The sequence below is a fragment of the Polypterus senegalus genome, chromosome 4, assembly GCF_016835505.1.
Source record: "Polypterus senegalus isolate Bchr_013 chromosome 4, ASM1683550v1, whole genome shotgun sequence".
NCBI lineage: Eukaryota > Metazoa > Chordata > Cladistia > Polypteriformes > Polypteridae > Polypterus > Polypterus senegalus.
Genome location: NC_053157.1, coordinates 110987880 through 111001340, shown reverse-complemented (window position 1 = coordinate 111001340; position 13461 = coordinate 110987880). Strand labels below are relative to the sequence as shown.

Sequence of the window (13461 nt, the reverse complement as noted above, 5' to 3'; positions counted from 1 at the left end):
GTTGGAAAGTTCAATATGGCGGCCGACAGTGGCGTCATACCATCGAAATAAGTACGTACATCGGTTTCGGTTAGCGCAGGGAAGCCGCCTACCAAATTTCGTGAAGATGGGGCCATAAATAAGAAAGTTCAACATGGCGGACGTTGTCGACTGTTACGTGTAGAATTTCGAAATGAAACCTGCTTAACTTTTGTAAGTAAGCTGTAAGGAATGAGCCTGCCAAATTTCAGCCTTCTACCTACATGGGAAGTTGGAGAATTAGTGATGAGTGAGCGAGTGCTTTACCTTTTATTAGTATAGAGGATTGTAATACAAATTTTTTGGCTTATGCATCATCTGTGAGTTTGTGCAAGCTCTAAGAATATTATATATTAAATATAATTAGATATACAGTAATCCCTCCTCGATCGTGGGGGTTGCGTTACAGACCCCCATAATAGGTGAAAATCACAAGTAGAAACCATATGTTTGTATGGTTATTTTTATATATTTTAAGTCCTTATAAACTCTCCCACACTGTTAACATTATTAGAGCCCTCTAGATATGAAATAACACCCTTTAGCCAAACGTTTAAACTGTGCTCCATGACAAGACAGAGATGACAGTTCTTTCTCACAATTAAAAGAATGCAAACATATCTTATCTTCAAAAGAGCGCTGTCAGGAGCAGAGAATGTCAGAGAGAGCGCTCGCTAAGAAAAGCAAACAAAAAATCAATAATCAATACGTGCTTTTAAGTATACAGAAGCACCACGATAAAGCGGCATTTTGTAGAGGAGCCTCCGTGTCCTCTGTGCAAACAGCCCCTCTGCTCACACCCCCTCCGTCAGGCAGAGAGAGTGACAAAGATAGAGAGAAGCAAACAAGCACCGCGCGGGAAGCATATCTTATATCATTGAGGAGTTTTAGTTAATATGTAATACATGGTCTGATTGGGTAGCTTCTAAGCCATCCGCCAATAGCGTCCCTTGTATGAAATCAACTGGGCAATCAAACTGAGGAAGCATGTAACCTAAATTAAAAGACCCATTGTCCAGAAAGCGTAACCAGCAAAAATCCATGATATATATTTAGATGTGCTTACATTTAAAATCCGCGATAGAGTGAAGCCACGAAAGTCGAAGCGCGATATAGCGAGGGATTACTGTATATTTAGTTATTCATAGCCAACTTGCAAATAACTGAAACCATGAATATCAAATTTGCAAATCTGGAGGGGCAACTGTAAATAAAAAATATGGCACCAATTAGAGTAAAAAGACTGAAGAAATACTATAATGGCTTCAACTCAAGCCTATGATTTTTTTTTCTGTTACTTCCTGAATTTTAATTAATTTATTTTTTTAACTAACATATACCGTTCATGTATTGCAATGTTTTCTAAAGCACTACTAATGGTTTTGAACTAACTCAATTAACCTAGCAGTTATTTTTATCATTAATTTTTTTTTAATGTAAGAGTTAGCATGAGAGAAAACAGAATTCTTGTCTGCAAGAACGTTATACAGAAACTGTGAAGTTGTTCAGATGTTATGAGACTATATTGCATATTTCATGTATAACAACTTGTGAGCAAAGTAATTAAAAGTAATTTCAGAAATACGTTACAGATTGCTCCTGCTTCCCACAATGTCAGCTTAATCAGGTCCCTTTTAATCAGATCTCACATTTCCAGAAGTAGAAATGTCAGAACTGTTCAAAAGTTTCATGCATCTCTCCTTGATAGACGCTAGAGGTCTAAAGAGGCAGATGGGATAGTTCTAATCACCAAAGGTTCGACGTCATGCTTTAGATGTTCGAGATGTTCTAATATATCCTTCTTGGTGAGGATCCCCAAGACAATCCTGAAACAGATCACGTCATTCTAATAATGCAACTTAAAACAAAAACAAATGATAGTCATCAAAATTAGAATTCAAAATGCTGTTAAATAAACAAAAACAGCATGCATTTATTCAAATGAATCTGGATTTTATATGAAAAATAAAATTCAACAACATGAAAATGTAACAAATAAAATACAGAGAGATTGTCTTGTGGAGTCATTTTTTTTAATCTTTCAGATTACACTTTCCGTGAACATCAAATGTAATATATATAAGGTCACATGCCTTGATGAAGGGTGATGAAGACTAATGTTTAGTTAACAAATTGTAATGGTTCTACCCAATAACAGATGACCATCAGATGAAATGACATGAAAGGAGCTTCACATTGACATTAATGATGGGGTGAAAAATAATAAAAAAATCTGAATTTATATTCAGACCCCTTGTGGCACAGTTGCCACTGCCTCTGGAGCTTGTGAAGGCAAAGGCCTACAGCCTTTTTCCACAATATTGAAATATTAAGTACTAAAAACAAATACAAGTCATAACTAAAATAAACTTTTTCTACAATACGCTGTGTGCACAATTATTAGGCAAGTGAGTATTTTGACCATATCATCATTTTTATGCGTATATTCCAACTCCAAGCTGTATTAACTTGAATGCTTATTGGATTTAAGCACGTCAGGTAATGTGTATTTGTGTAATGAGGGAGGGTGTGGCCTAAGGAGATCAACACCCTATATCAAGGTGTGCAGAATTATTAGGCAGCTAGTTTTCCTCGGGCAAAACGAGCCAAAAGAGAGATTTAACTGACTCTGAAAAGTCAAAAATTGTAAAAAGTCTTTCAGAGGGATGCAGCACTTTTGGAATTGCTAAGATATTGGTGTGTGATCACAGAACCATCAAACATTTTGTTGCAAATAGTCAACAGGGTCGCAAGAAACGTGTTGAGAACAAAAGATGCAAATTAGCTGCCAAAGATTTGAGAAGAATCAAATGTGAAGCTACCAGGAACCCATTATCCTCCAGTACTTTCATATTCCAGAGCTGCAACCTACCTGGAGTGCCCAGAAGTACAAGGTGTTCAGTGCTCAAAGACATGGCCAAGGTAAGGAGGGCTGAAACCCAACCACCACTGAACAAGAAACATAAGTTGAAACGTCAAAACTGGGCCAAGAAATATCTGAAGACAGATTTTTTTCAAAGGTTTTATGGACCGATGAGATGAGAGTGACTCTTGATGGACCAGATGGATGGACCTGTGGATCAGTAATGGGCACAGAGCTCCACTCCAACGTGGAGGTGGGGTACTGGTATGAGCTGGTATTTTTAAAGATGAGCTAGTTGGACCTTTTTGCATTGAAGATGAACTCAAAATCAACTCCCAAACCTACTGCCAGTTTTTCAAGACACTTTCTTCAAACAGTGATACAGGAAAAAGACCATGATTTTTATGCAGGCCAATGCTCCATCACTTGCATCGAAGTTCTCCACTGCGTGGCCAGCCAGTAAAGGCCTTAAAGATGAAGGAATAATGACATGGCCCCCCTTCCTCATCTGACCTAAACCCTATCGAGAACTTGTGGGCACTTCTTAAACGCTAGATTTACGGGGGAGAAAAACAATACACCTCTCTGAAGAGTGTCTGGGATGCTGTAGTCACTGCTCCACAAAAAGCTGATCGTCAAAAGATCAAGAAACTGACAGACTCCATGAATGGAAAGGATTATGACTGTTATTGGAAAGAAGGGTGGCTATATTGGTCATTGATTGATTGATTGATTTTTTTTGAAATGTCAGAGATGTTTATTTGTAAATTTTGAGGTGTTTGTTTATTATTCTCACTATAACAGATGAAAATAAACAAGTGAGATGGGAAAATTTTCATTTTTCCTTTAGTTGCATAATAAATCTGCACACTAATAAGTTGCCTAATAATTGTGCGCACATATGTATTCCCCTGATGATGTTCACACTCACATTTCCGTTGTGAAACATTCAGGTTTCAGGTTTATTAACATTTTGGATTGACTGATAGCACTGTGTTTGTTCCATATTAAAATTAATCCTCAAAAATACAACTTGCCTAATAATTGTGCACACAGTGTATATACAGCTCAAGCACACATTAACTGTGACATGCACTTTGGCAGATTTACATGCAAACTTCCTGCAATGTAGCAAGAATGGTCAGAGGTGGTCTGAAAGATGCCCTTCATTTTACTAATATTACTATTATTAAGGTTTGCGCCTGAATGGGGAAGATTTGTTTCTTTTAGATTTGTAAGTTTTTAAATATTGCTTAAGCTTCCACCAAAGCATGGGAGCCGCTTTGCAGAAAACAATCAAAGGTTAAAAAAATAACTTGATGTTATTCTAGAATTTACTGCCTTACCCATTATGTGTAACAAGGCACTGCCTCAGCCCCAGTTTTCGGAAAATATCTACCACAATCTCCATTGGTGTATGGTCTGTGACTGTGAATGGACTCATGTCTAGGATGGACCTTAGCTTCAATGGTCTTGGGCTGTCTGCGGGGAGGGAGGGTGCATGCTGGGTAAAATATACCCTTGAGGTCCTCATAATTCCTTCCTGTTTTCTTCTGGCATTTTCTGAAAAGATAAAGGAGAAAAAGTCATAAATGCAATCAAAATGAAGTATTATTAGGTTAAGGCAAATGAAGATCAGTCAATTCCCATTATCTGTGAGGGATGTGTTTCTAAAAAACCTGGCAAATGTTGAAACTGTACATACTGAGGCATTGATCCTATGTGGAAAATGGGGGACTCCAGCTTGGGAGGAGGACCAGCAAGGGGTGGTGGGGTCAAACTGATGCGTTTGCCCCCTGCTCTCACCCCTCAAGGTTCAGCGATAATCCTACCCTGCATGTTCACCTACAAATTACAATTCTTCCACTATAGTCAAGTTCTATCGTCTTCTAGGCACTCAGCTAGAGCCCAAGAACCTCACTAAAGTGATAAGCGAATTTGCGGGAACAAAATCTGTGAATGGCAAGGGTTAACTGTATTATTAGGCTAAGGGAAATGGTATTTCTTTCACACATTTTCGCATTTAAAGAAATTACCTTACTTTTTAAACAAAGGTCCCTGATTAGTTCATAAAATTATAGCCAATATTTGCACACCTTGTACAGATGCAGGACAACTACTAAGTAACCACAGAAACAATGCTGCATTCAACAAATCACAGAATGTTACTAGTTATTCTACCACTCGAATCTGCTGAACACACTTAAGCATTAGGCAGAGCTGGCACCTATAAAAAAGTCATGGGGTGGAAGGCAGAGGCCAGCCCTGGACTGTTCGTCACAAGACACCTTATGTACATAATGGAATTCACACCAGGTCAATTAAGAGTCAACTATCAATGTAAAACACACACGCACACACTCTACATCTTAGGCATCTTTGTGAAAGACAGGAGAAAAGGTGCACAGACATAAGAAGAATCTGCAGACTCTACCGAAAGGTGAAATGGCTGGAATATGGACCCTGTCTGGTGGAGCTATGAGGGAACAGCAATACCCAAAAGTTACCATATAAAAATGACTGCAGCAAAACAAAGGATGGAAAAAATAAAACAGTGATATATCCCCACAAATGAAATGAGTCACTTATAGTACTTTTAGTTGATTATTAGACCTGAATAAGCGTCACAAACCTAAATAAGATACATAAAAATTATTTATAATTTATACCTCACATATGCATAGTTTGCATAAAATTCTAGCTGTCAAATCCTGAAAAATGCTGTGTACATTTTAATGCTTAATTTTAGCATTTGAAGACAGGTAAGATTTACCCAATGCTATCGTAATGTCTCTGCGTAGGGCAAACCCCACAAGTCTCTGGGATTCCTTTGACACGATCACAGGGAAACCATTATAGCTGGTTTCATTGATAACGGCTTCCAGTTCTTCCACTGTCATGTTGTCTTGAGTGAGCACAGCTAGAGGAGATTCATTACGACGAGGGCGCATGACTTCAGAAGCCAGAGTGGTGTGCGTGAACTCCTCTTTGGCATCTAGGAATGGATATCCATTCAAACGAATGTGCGCTTCATAGATGCCTTCTCTGCCAAAGGCATCTCCCACCCATTTGCTGGTCATTATGGCTGCCATTAGGGGAACGATGTACTCCAGACCGCCAGTCAACTCAAACACAATGACAACCAAGGATACAGTCATTCGCGTAACACCACCTGTAAAAATAAACAGCCAGGAATGTTATTGGAGCTCAGATAAAAAAATTTAAAAAGTAACAATTTAAAATTTCATAGACATTCCATTTAAAAACAATTATGCATACAGCGTAGATACATGTGTGCATACTGTAATTATTTTTAAATGAATTTGACCCTATTGCACAAAAACATGTTGCACTCCTAATTTAAGATGGAATCCAAAAAAGACTGCTACATGGTCAAAAAATCTAGAACAAATTTATGAGTCATATAGCTGAAGCAGAAGAATTAACAACTTTTAAAATGTGGATACAATATTAGGGCAACTTAGTTTTTACCTAACCAAGCAACCGTAATGGACCAGACCATCTCTCATCTGTCAAAGTTCTCATGTCCTGCTCTAATTTTAGAGGATTTTCCATATTGGCTTTCCAAGCATATCATATATCAGAGGTGGGCCATCTCAATCTTGAAGAGCCGTAGTGGCTGCAGGTTTTTGTTCCAACCCAGTTTCTTAATGAGAAGTTAATTATTGCTGATGAAGCACTGATGGTGACATTTTGATGCTTCATTTTTGTGGTCTTGCTTGTTAAGGTTCCCCATCCTTAATTATTTCAGTTTAAAAAAGCTGCATTCACTGTTTTTAATGGCTCCTTATTTGCAATAAGATGCAAATGACAAAGAAGTCAGCAATTCCCCATCTAAATTGTTTCCATTTACACTTGTGTGGATTCATCATGCACTATCTGGCTTAATAAAACACTTGAGAGAAAAACTTTACAGACAGAAAAATATCCGTTATAGGCTTCAGATTATATGAATGATATCCTTGGAAAGAAAAAAAATGTATAAGAACCTAACATTGCAGACTAACAAGCCACTCCTCCCTGCTGCTAATTATTACTCCCAACTCTCTGGCCAGTCTGCTGTCTTTGGCTAATTCATCATCTCTTGATGGTCAGTTACTTCTTCCTTTCTTCAGTTCCAATTTGCTCATTTAAGACATTTTTAAATTTGAAAAATTTCCATATTTCATCAGTGTCATTTTTTTTGTTTATCTTTGTGTATGTGCTGTTTTTTAATCCTGATTTACTTCTATTCAAAAATATTAACACTCTTTTGGATCAAGCGATTTTCAGTTTTCTGAAATAATGTTTCAAAATGTGGAAAATGTCACAATTTATTTTCCTAATTTACCGAAAAGCAAAATAGAAGTAGCTTTGTAACAGTGTTTTTTAAGAGAAACTGCAGTACCAAATACATATTGTGTGTGAGAGAATGTATGCACTCAGTGGTCACTTTATTAGAGACATGGGAATTCTTTGAGGCACACATTCAACAAGATGCTGGGAACATTGTTTAGGGACCATACTGTCTCTCACAAATACATGCTAAGTGCCTCCATTGTAACCTTAGCCTAAAGGTGTTCAAATGAAGTCTGGGAAATATGCAAGCAAATGAAGTTAACTGAAGTCACTGTGGCCTTTAAAATGATGCCTGGTGTTATTATGAGGTTTCACGTCAAAATAAATACCCCACATTATTTACATTGTCACCACTAAACTGAATTCATATTGTTTAAACCATATTCTGACATTGTTGTGACTGTGCTGTTAGCTTGTATGAATATCCTCTGATTTCATTCATTAACACAACTGCTGCTCACTGCATGTTTTTTGTTTATGTCATTTTCCTCTCTAAGGGAGGGAAATCATCTGGTGGTAGCTACTGTGGTGATCATATGTCCTGTCCATAATAATATATGGCTGAATAGCCTGAATAGCAGCTACACTTCTTGATTATGTCTGATTATAATTAGTTTAATCAATCATATGGCTTCATTGAGAAGTAGACTACTGCTTTAATTAGCAGGTGTATCTAAGAAAAGTGGCCTTATTAGGTACATCTGCTCATTAACAAAATGGCATACCTCAACGAACATTGTTCCACTTTTTTTTATAAATGTATGGGCATTTATACTTTTTGGAATACGTGTTCTAATTTGGTTTGAATTCAAATGTTAGGTTCACACTAATGTACTGTCTTAGTATGTTTCTGTATATAAAAATAAATAGTAAACCTACCCAGACATGCAGCTGCACCAACCATAGCATACAGTCCTGGTGTGATGCAGTCTGCTCCGACTTCACACCATTCCTTGAATACAAACCAGTCATGATGGTAATAAGCAAGCTGTTCCACAGCTATTCCAACTATTCTGCCAGCAATTGCACCAATAGCCATGCTGGGAATGAACAAACCAGATGGCACCTGAAAATAATGAAAAAAAAGATGCCAGTTATAAACACTGCACAGTGTACCAGTTGAAAAAAACAGGTCATTCTCATTGTGGCTTATATTGCTGCAAAGGATGCTGGTACACCAAGGACCAGGGAAAATTTTAAAACTAGTTTTTATAAATAAAATCACTAATATTTTTCACAAACAGGGAAATTCACAAAATGAAAGCCTGCTTTTCCTTCAAAATATATATACCGTATGGCCGATGGTTAAATGTTTGAACCTCCTTCAATATTTTTCTGTGAACGTGGACTGTCAGGTTGTGCATGGACAGCACCTTTCGAAAAACATCCACCAGTTTGCCCAACAGAAGAAAAACAATTTAAAAGAAAACAATGTACAGGACCCTTGAAAATGGCATGGATTGGGAACAAGTAAAAAGACAAAACATTCATGAGGACTTAATACTCTGGTGGTTTTTCATCAGACAAAATAAGCATAAATTAAGCCCTTCAACATTTTGCATCAAAAGTTAGTGTTTGCGTGATGATATATAATTGGTTTTGTTTCCATAAAATGTGCACTTTCCTGAAATGCACACCAGTGACCAAGCCATGTTCATGAAAGTAATATATGGGAATTGCTTTTATGATATAGATGTTTTCTCAGTCTTCAACAAGTCCTCAGTGTGATCTATAAAATACAATTTAGTGGTGACCCAGATAATTTACACTTTATCAGTTGTTGCTGCTAATGTATTACATACAACGTCCCAGGACTAATACAGAATCTTCTAAAATAGACTGTCACATGTTGTAGCTCTGAGTTTGTCTTTATTATTATTAATAATAATAATAATTTTCAATAGTTTGTTAAACCTTGGTTTGCTCACTTTTTTCTTTCTGATATTTATTTTTTTTATGTTAGCAACTGTCTTACTAATTTATTAGTTCAGCAGAGATTTTATTTTCATTTTCTTCTTGTGATGGGACGGTGATGGGAATGATAAAAAAAACAAAAAAAAAAACATTTCATCTGGCTTACATCCAGGAGTCACATATTGCTTTTAACTTGATGGTGCTAAGAATAGGACAATGTCCCTAACCTTGATGATGCCTGCCAGGCTTGCATACAGGCCCACTATTATAGTATAAAGTACATGAAGCTACCTTTCATGGGTCAACAACATTCCAGAAAAGGCACTCATGCAGTTCTGCACTGAGTATGTCATCAGAAAGACTTTCTACGCTGCAGACATTATTGTCACATTCCAGAGATCATCTCTCAAGCCAGACATATGGACCAAATTTGTGTTTTTTAATCTGGTACAGTACCTTATATATTTCTTCCTTTCAGGAAAAAAAGAAAAAATAAATGAAGGGAAGAGTGGGATGCTTTATGGGAGTGAGACGTAGACAACAAAGGTGAGATAAAACGCAAAGCTGAAAAGAACAGAGATGGGAATGATCAGGTGGATGTGTGAAAGAAGGATGAACGCTATTTTGGCCAGAATCATCAATTCGGTGTTTGTATGTATTATTTAGTGATTTCTTCTTCATCAGCTCAGAACTGTCAAAAGAGTGGTTGATAAGAAGTGAGTGACAATGTACTGCTCTTGTTTCCACTGTTTCTTTACTTGTTTCTTATTAACAGCTTGTGCTTCACTGTTGAATATTTAATTCTGTGAACCTTGCATTTTTCTCTTGCTTTATTTCAATAAAAATGTAATCACAAAAATGGGCTTACAAGTTATATGTGTTTTGCTGAAATGAAACAAATTAAGGTGGTTTGGGGTTGCGGAAAAAGGCGATGGGTGTGTAATGAGGTGCACCTTTTAGTTACTGTCATTACTTTATTGCATCTAATTAAACAGTACAGAATGAAGGTTTAAGTAATTTGTAAATATTCTGGTGATGAAGTACAAAAATTTACAATTAATAAAGAGCAGCTGAAAATTATTTCTTAATATACTGTGTTGCCCAACATAGTGGCACAGTGATTAGCACTGCTACTTCAGAGCTCCAGGAAACTTGTAGTATCAACTTGCCAAAAGAAGGAGCCTGAGCTGCCTTAAAAGCTTGCATATCATAATCTGTTCAGTTAGCCACTAAAAGGTGTCACTTTGCTTGACTTCTCATTGAAAACACTTACAAAATTCAGTGATAGTGTTTTTCTTCAAGGTTAAGTTATTTCATGATAAAGAATGGGAGCAGAATTCGACATTTAGAAGTACAGTGATACCTTGGTATACGTCCGCTATGGAATAAGTCCAACTTGGTATACATCCTGTTTGGACATGAAAAATTTTGCTTAGTATACAACCTTTGCTTGGAATACAACTCGCGTGCTACCCTTGTTTACCTCTATCTCTCGAGACAAAGCCACGACTGCCCACAAGCGTCAGTACGCCAGTTGCTAGCATTCAGTGAACAACCCACATTATACCTCTCTGTGAATTTTCACGTGATTTTGTGTTTTTTCACGTAAATTTGAATTGATTGTTGAAAAGTATGAAGGTGGCATGCGTATCCGGGACATGGCTGCTGCATACCGTATGCCGAGAACGATGGTATCTACGATTGTGAAAAACAAAGACCTTATTAAAAAGTACATTGAGGTTAAATTTTCATTTATTTCATCTAATTGCTTTTGTATTTATGTATTTTAGTATTAAGCAGTGTTAACATTATTTTATACAACCCCATCAATGTAAACTGCTCAAAAAAATTAAAGGAATACTTTGAAAACACATCAGATCTCAATGGGAAAAAGAAATCCTCCTGGATATCTATATAGACTGAGTAATGAGTTAGGAACGAAAGGATGCCACATCGTTTGATGGAAATGAAAATGATCAACCTACAGAGCCCTGAATTCAAAGACGCCCCAAAAAACAGAGTGAAAAAATTATGTGGCAGGCTAGTCCATTTTGCCAAAATTTAATTGCAGCAACTCAAAATTGTACGCAGCACTTTGTATGGCCCCTGTGTTCTTGTATACATGCCTGACAACATCAGTGCATGCTTCTAATGAGATGACAGATGGTGTTGTGGGGGATCTCCTCCCAGATCTGGACCAGGGCATCACTGAGCTCCTGGACAGTCTGAGGTGCAACCTGGTGGCATTGGATGGACCAAAACATAATGTCCCAGAGGTGTTCTATTGGATTTAGGTCAGGAAAGTGTGGTGGCCAGTCAATGGTATCAATTCCTTCATCCTCCAGGAACTGCCTGCATACTCTCACCACATGAGGCCAGGAATTGTCGTGCACCAGGAGCCACTGTACCAGCATAGGGTCTGACAATGGGTCCAAGGATTTCATCCTGATACCTAATGGCAGCCAAGGTGCCTTTGTCAAGCCTGTAGCGGTCTGTGTGACCCTCCATGGATATGCCTCCCCAGACAATCATTAACCCACCACCAAACTGCTCATGCTGAATGATGTTACAGGCAGCATAATGTTCTCCATGGCTTCTCCAGACCCTTTCACTTCTGTCACGTGCTCAGGGTGAACCTGCTCTCATCTGTAAAAGCACAGGGCACCAGTGGTGCATCTGCCAATTCTGGTATTCTATGGCGAATGCCAATCGAGCTGCATGCTGCTGGGCAGTGAGCTCAGGGCCCATTAGAGAACATGGGGCCCTTGGGTCACCCTCATGAAGTCTTTCTGGTTGTTTGGTCAGAGACATTCACACCAGTGGCCTGCTGGCAGTGCTCATCCTGTTCCTCCTTGCCCAAAGGAGCAGATACTGGTCCTGCTGATGGGTTATGGACCTTCTATGGCCCTCTCCAGCTCTCCTAGAGTAACTGCTTGTCTCCTAGAATCTCCTCCATGCCCTTGAGACTGTGCAGGGAGACACAGCAAACCTTCTGGCAATGACACGTATTGATGTGCCATCCTGGAGAAGTTGGACTACCTGTGCAACCTCTGTAGGGTCCAGGTATCACCTCATGCTACCAGTAGTAACACTGACTGTAGCCAAATGCAAAACTAGTGAAGAAACAGTCAGAAAAGATGAGGAGGGAAAAATGTCAGTGGCCTCCACCTGTTAAACCATTCCTGTTTTGGCGGTCATCTCATTGTTGCCCCTCTAGTGCATCTGTTGTTAATTTCATTAACACCACAGCAGCTGAAACTGATTAACAACCCCCTCTGCTACTTAACTGACCAGATTAATATCCCATAAGTTTCATTGACTTTATGCTATACTCTGATTAAAAAGTGTTCCTTTAATTCTTTTGAGCAGTATATAATATGCCAATAACAATAGGATTTTTTTTCATTTTCCCTTTATTTCGTATATAAAAAATTTGTTTGGTATAAGTACAAAGATCTGGAACGGATTAAGGACGTATACCGAGGTACTGCTGTACGCACAATTATTCACCATAGGCCAATCCAGAATGGTAGATTTAACTTGAACATTGATGAGATGTAAAAGTTAAACCAAGCCCTGCATGGGCATGGGAATAATCTGTAAAGTACACACAATAGTGTAGGATAGATGGGATTTAAACCCAGGACTCTGGAGCTGTGAGAAAGCAGTGTTAAAGTCTGTGGAATGGTCTTATTTCCATGACCAAGTAGCATTAACATAATAAGATTTTAACAAATAAAGATAATTTCTTTCTTTAAAGTTAAAAACAGTATTTGTTCAGGTACAGTACACACTTTATTATGAAGTACATTAGCTGTGCTGTGATATACTAATTCCACTGACACATAACAATGATGGAATTTGGTTCTTATCACTACAGTCTTACCTTGATGCCAAATGTAAATATAGTCATGATTATTTTAAAGATGAGTGCCAAAGAGAGCTGCCACATGGCAGAGTAGACTCCAGGCCCTGCTGGTCTATCAGGAACATCATCAACTACTTTGCTGCCATTCATCTCATTATGGTACTGACAGAGAGCCGAGGACTCCAATGGCCCACAGTCAGTAAAGAGTTCCTTTATAAGTTCACTAGTATTTTGTCTTGTGTAGGGATTTGGAAAAGCCACTACAGCGGTTATAGCTGCCACAGCAATCACTTCCAGGACCGGGTACTTGCCAAAGCGTGTGGACTTTCTCCGACGACACCAAGCAATATTAGTGCGGATGAAGAAGGCTCCCCAGAGTCCTCCAAAGACACCCAGTAAGATGAAAGGGATGAGCTCAAAAAGGTACCAAGGGGTGTGA

The 13461-nt window shown here is 38.3% G+C and overlaps 1 protein-coding gene across 7 annotated transcripts in view; it reads right to left on the bottom strand.

Annotated features, from left to right (window-relative positions):
• Positions 1 to 13461, bottom strand: part of LOC120527578 (H(+)/Cl(-) exchange transporter 3) — a 197754-nt gene that overhangs the window by 6128 nt on the left and 178165 nt on the right. For 5 of the 7 annotated variants that reach the window (XM_039751150.1, XM_039751149.1, XM_039751153.1 and 2 more), the window contains 5 exons: positions 13041 to 13461; positions 8120 to 8306; positions 5655 to 6053; positions 4228 to 4444; positions 1769 to 1844 (listed from right to left, as the gene is read on the bottom strand). The exon at positions 13041 to 13461 is cut by the window's right edge and continues 125 nt beyond it. In XM_039751150.1, the coding sequence (XP_039607084.1) occupies positions 1769 to 1844; positions 4228 to 4444; positions 5655 to 6053; positions 8120 to 8306; positions 13041 to 13461 (1300 nt within the window). The remainder of the gene's footprint in view (positions 1 to 1768; positions 1845 to 4227; positions 4445 to 5654; positions 6054 to 8119; positions 8307 to 13040) is intronic. The other 2 variants (XM_039751152.1, XM_039751154.1) reach the window with 1 other exon arrangement.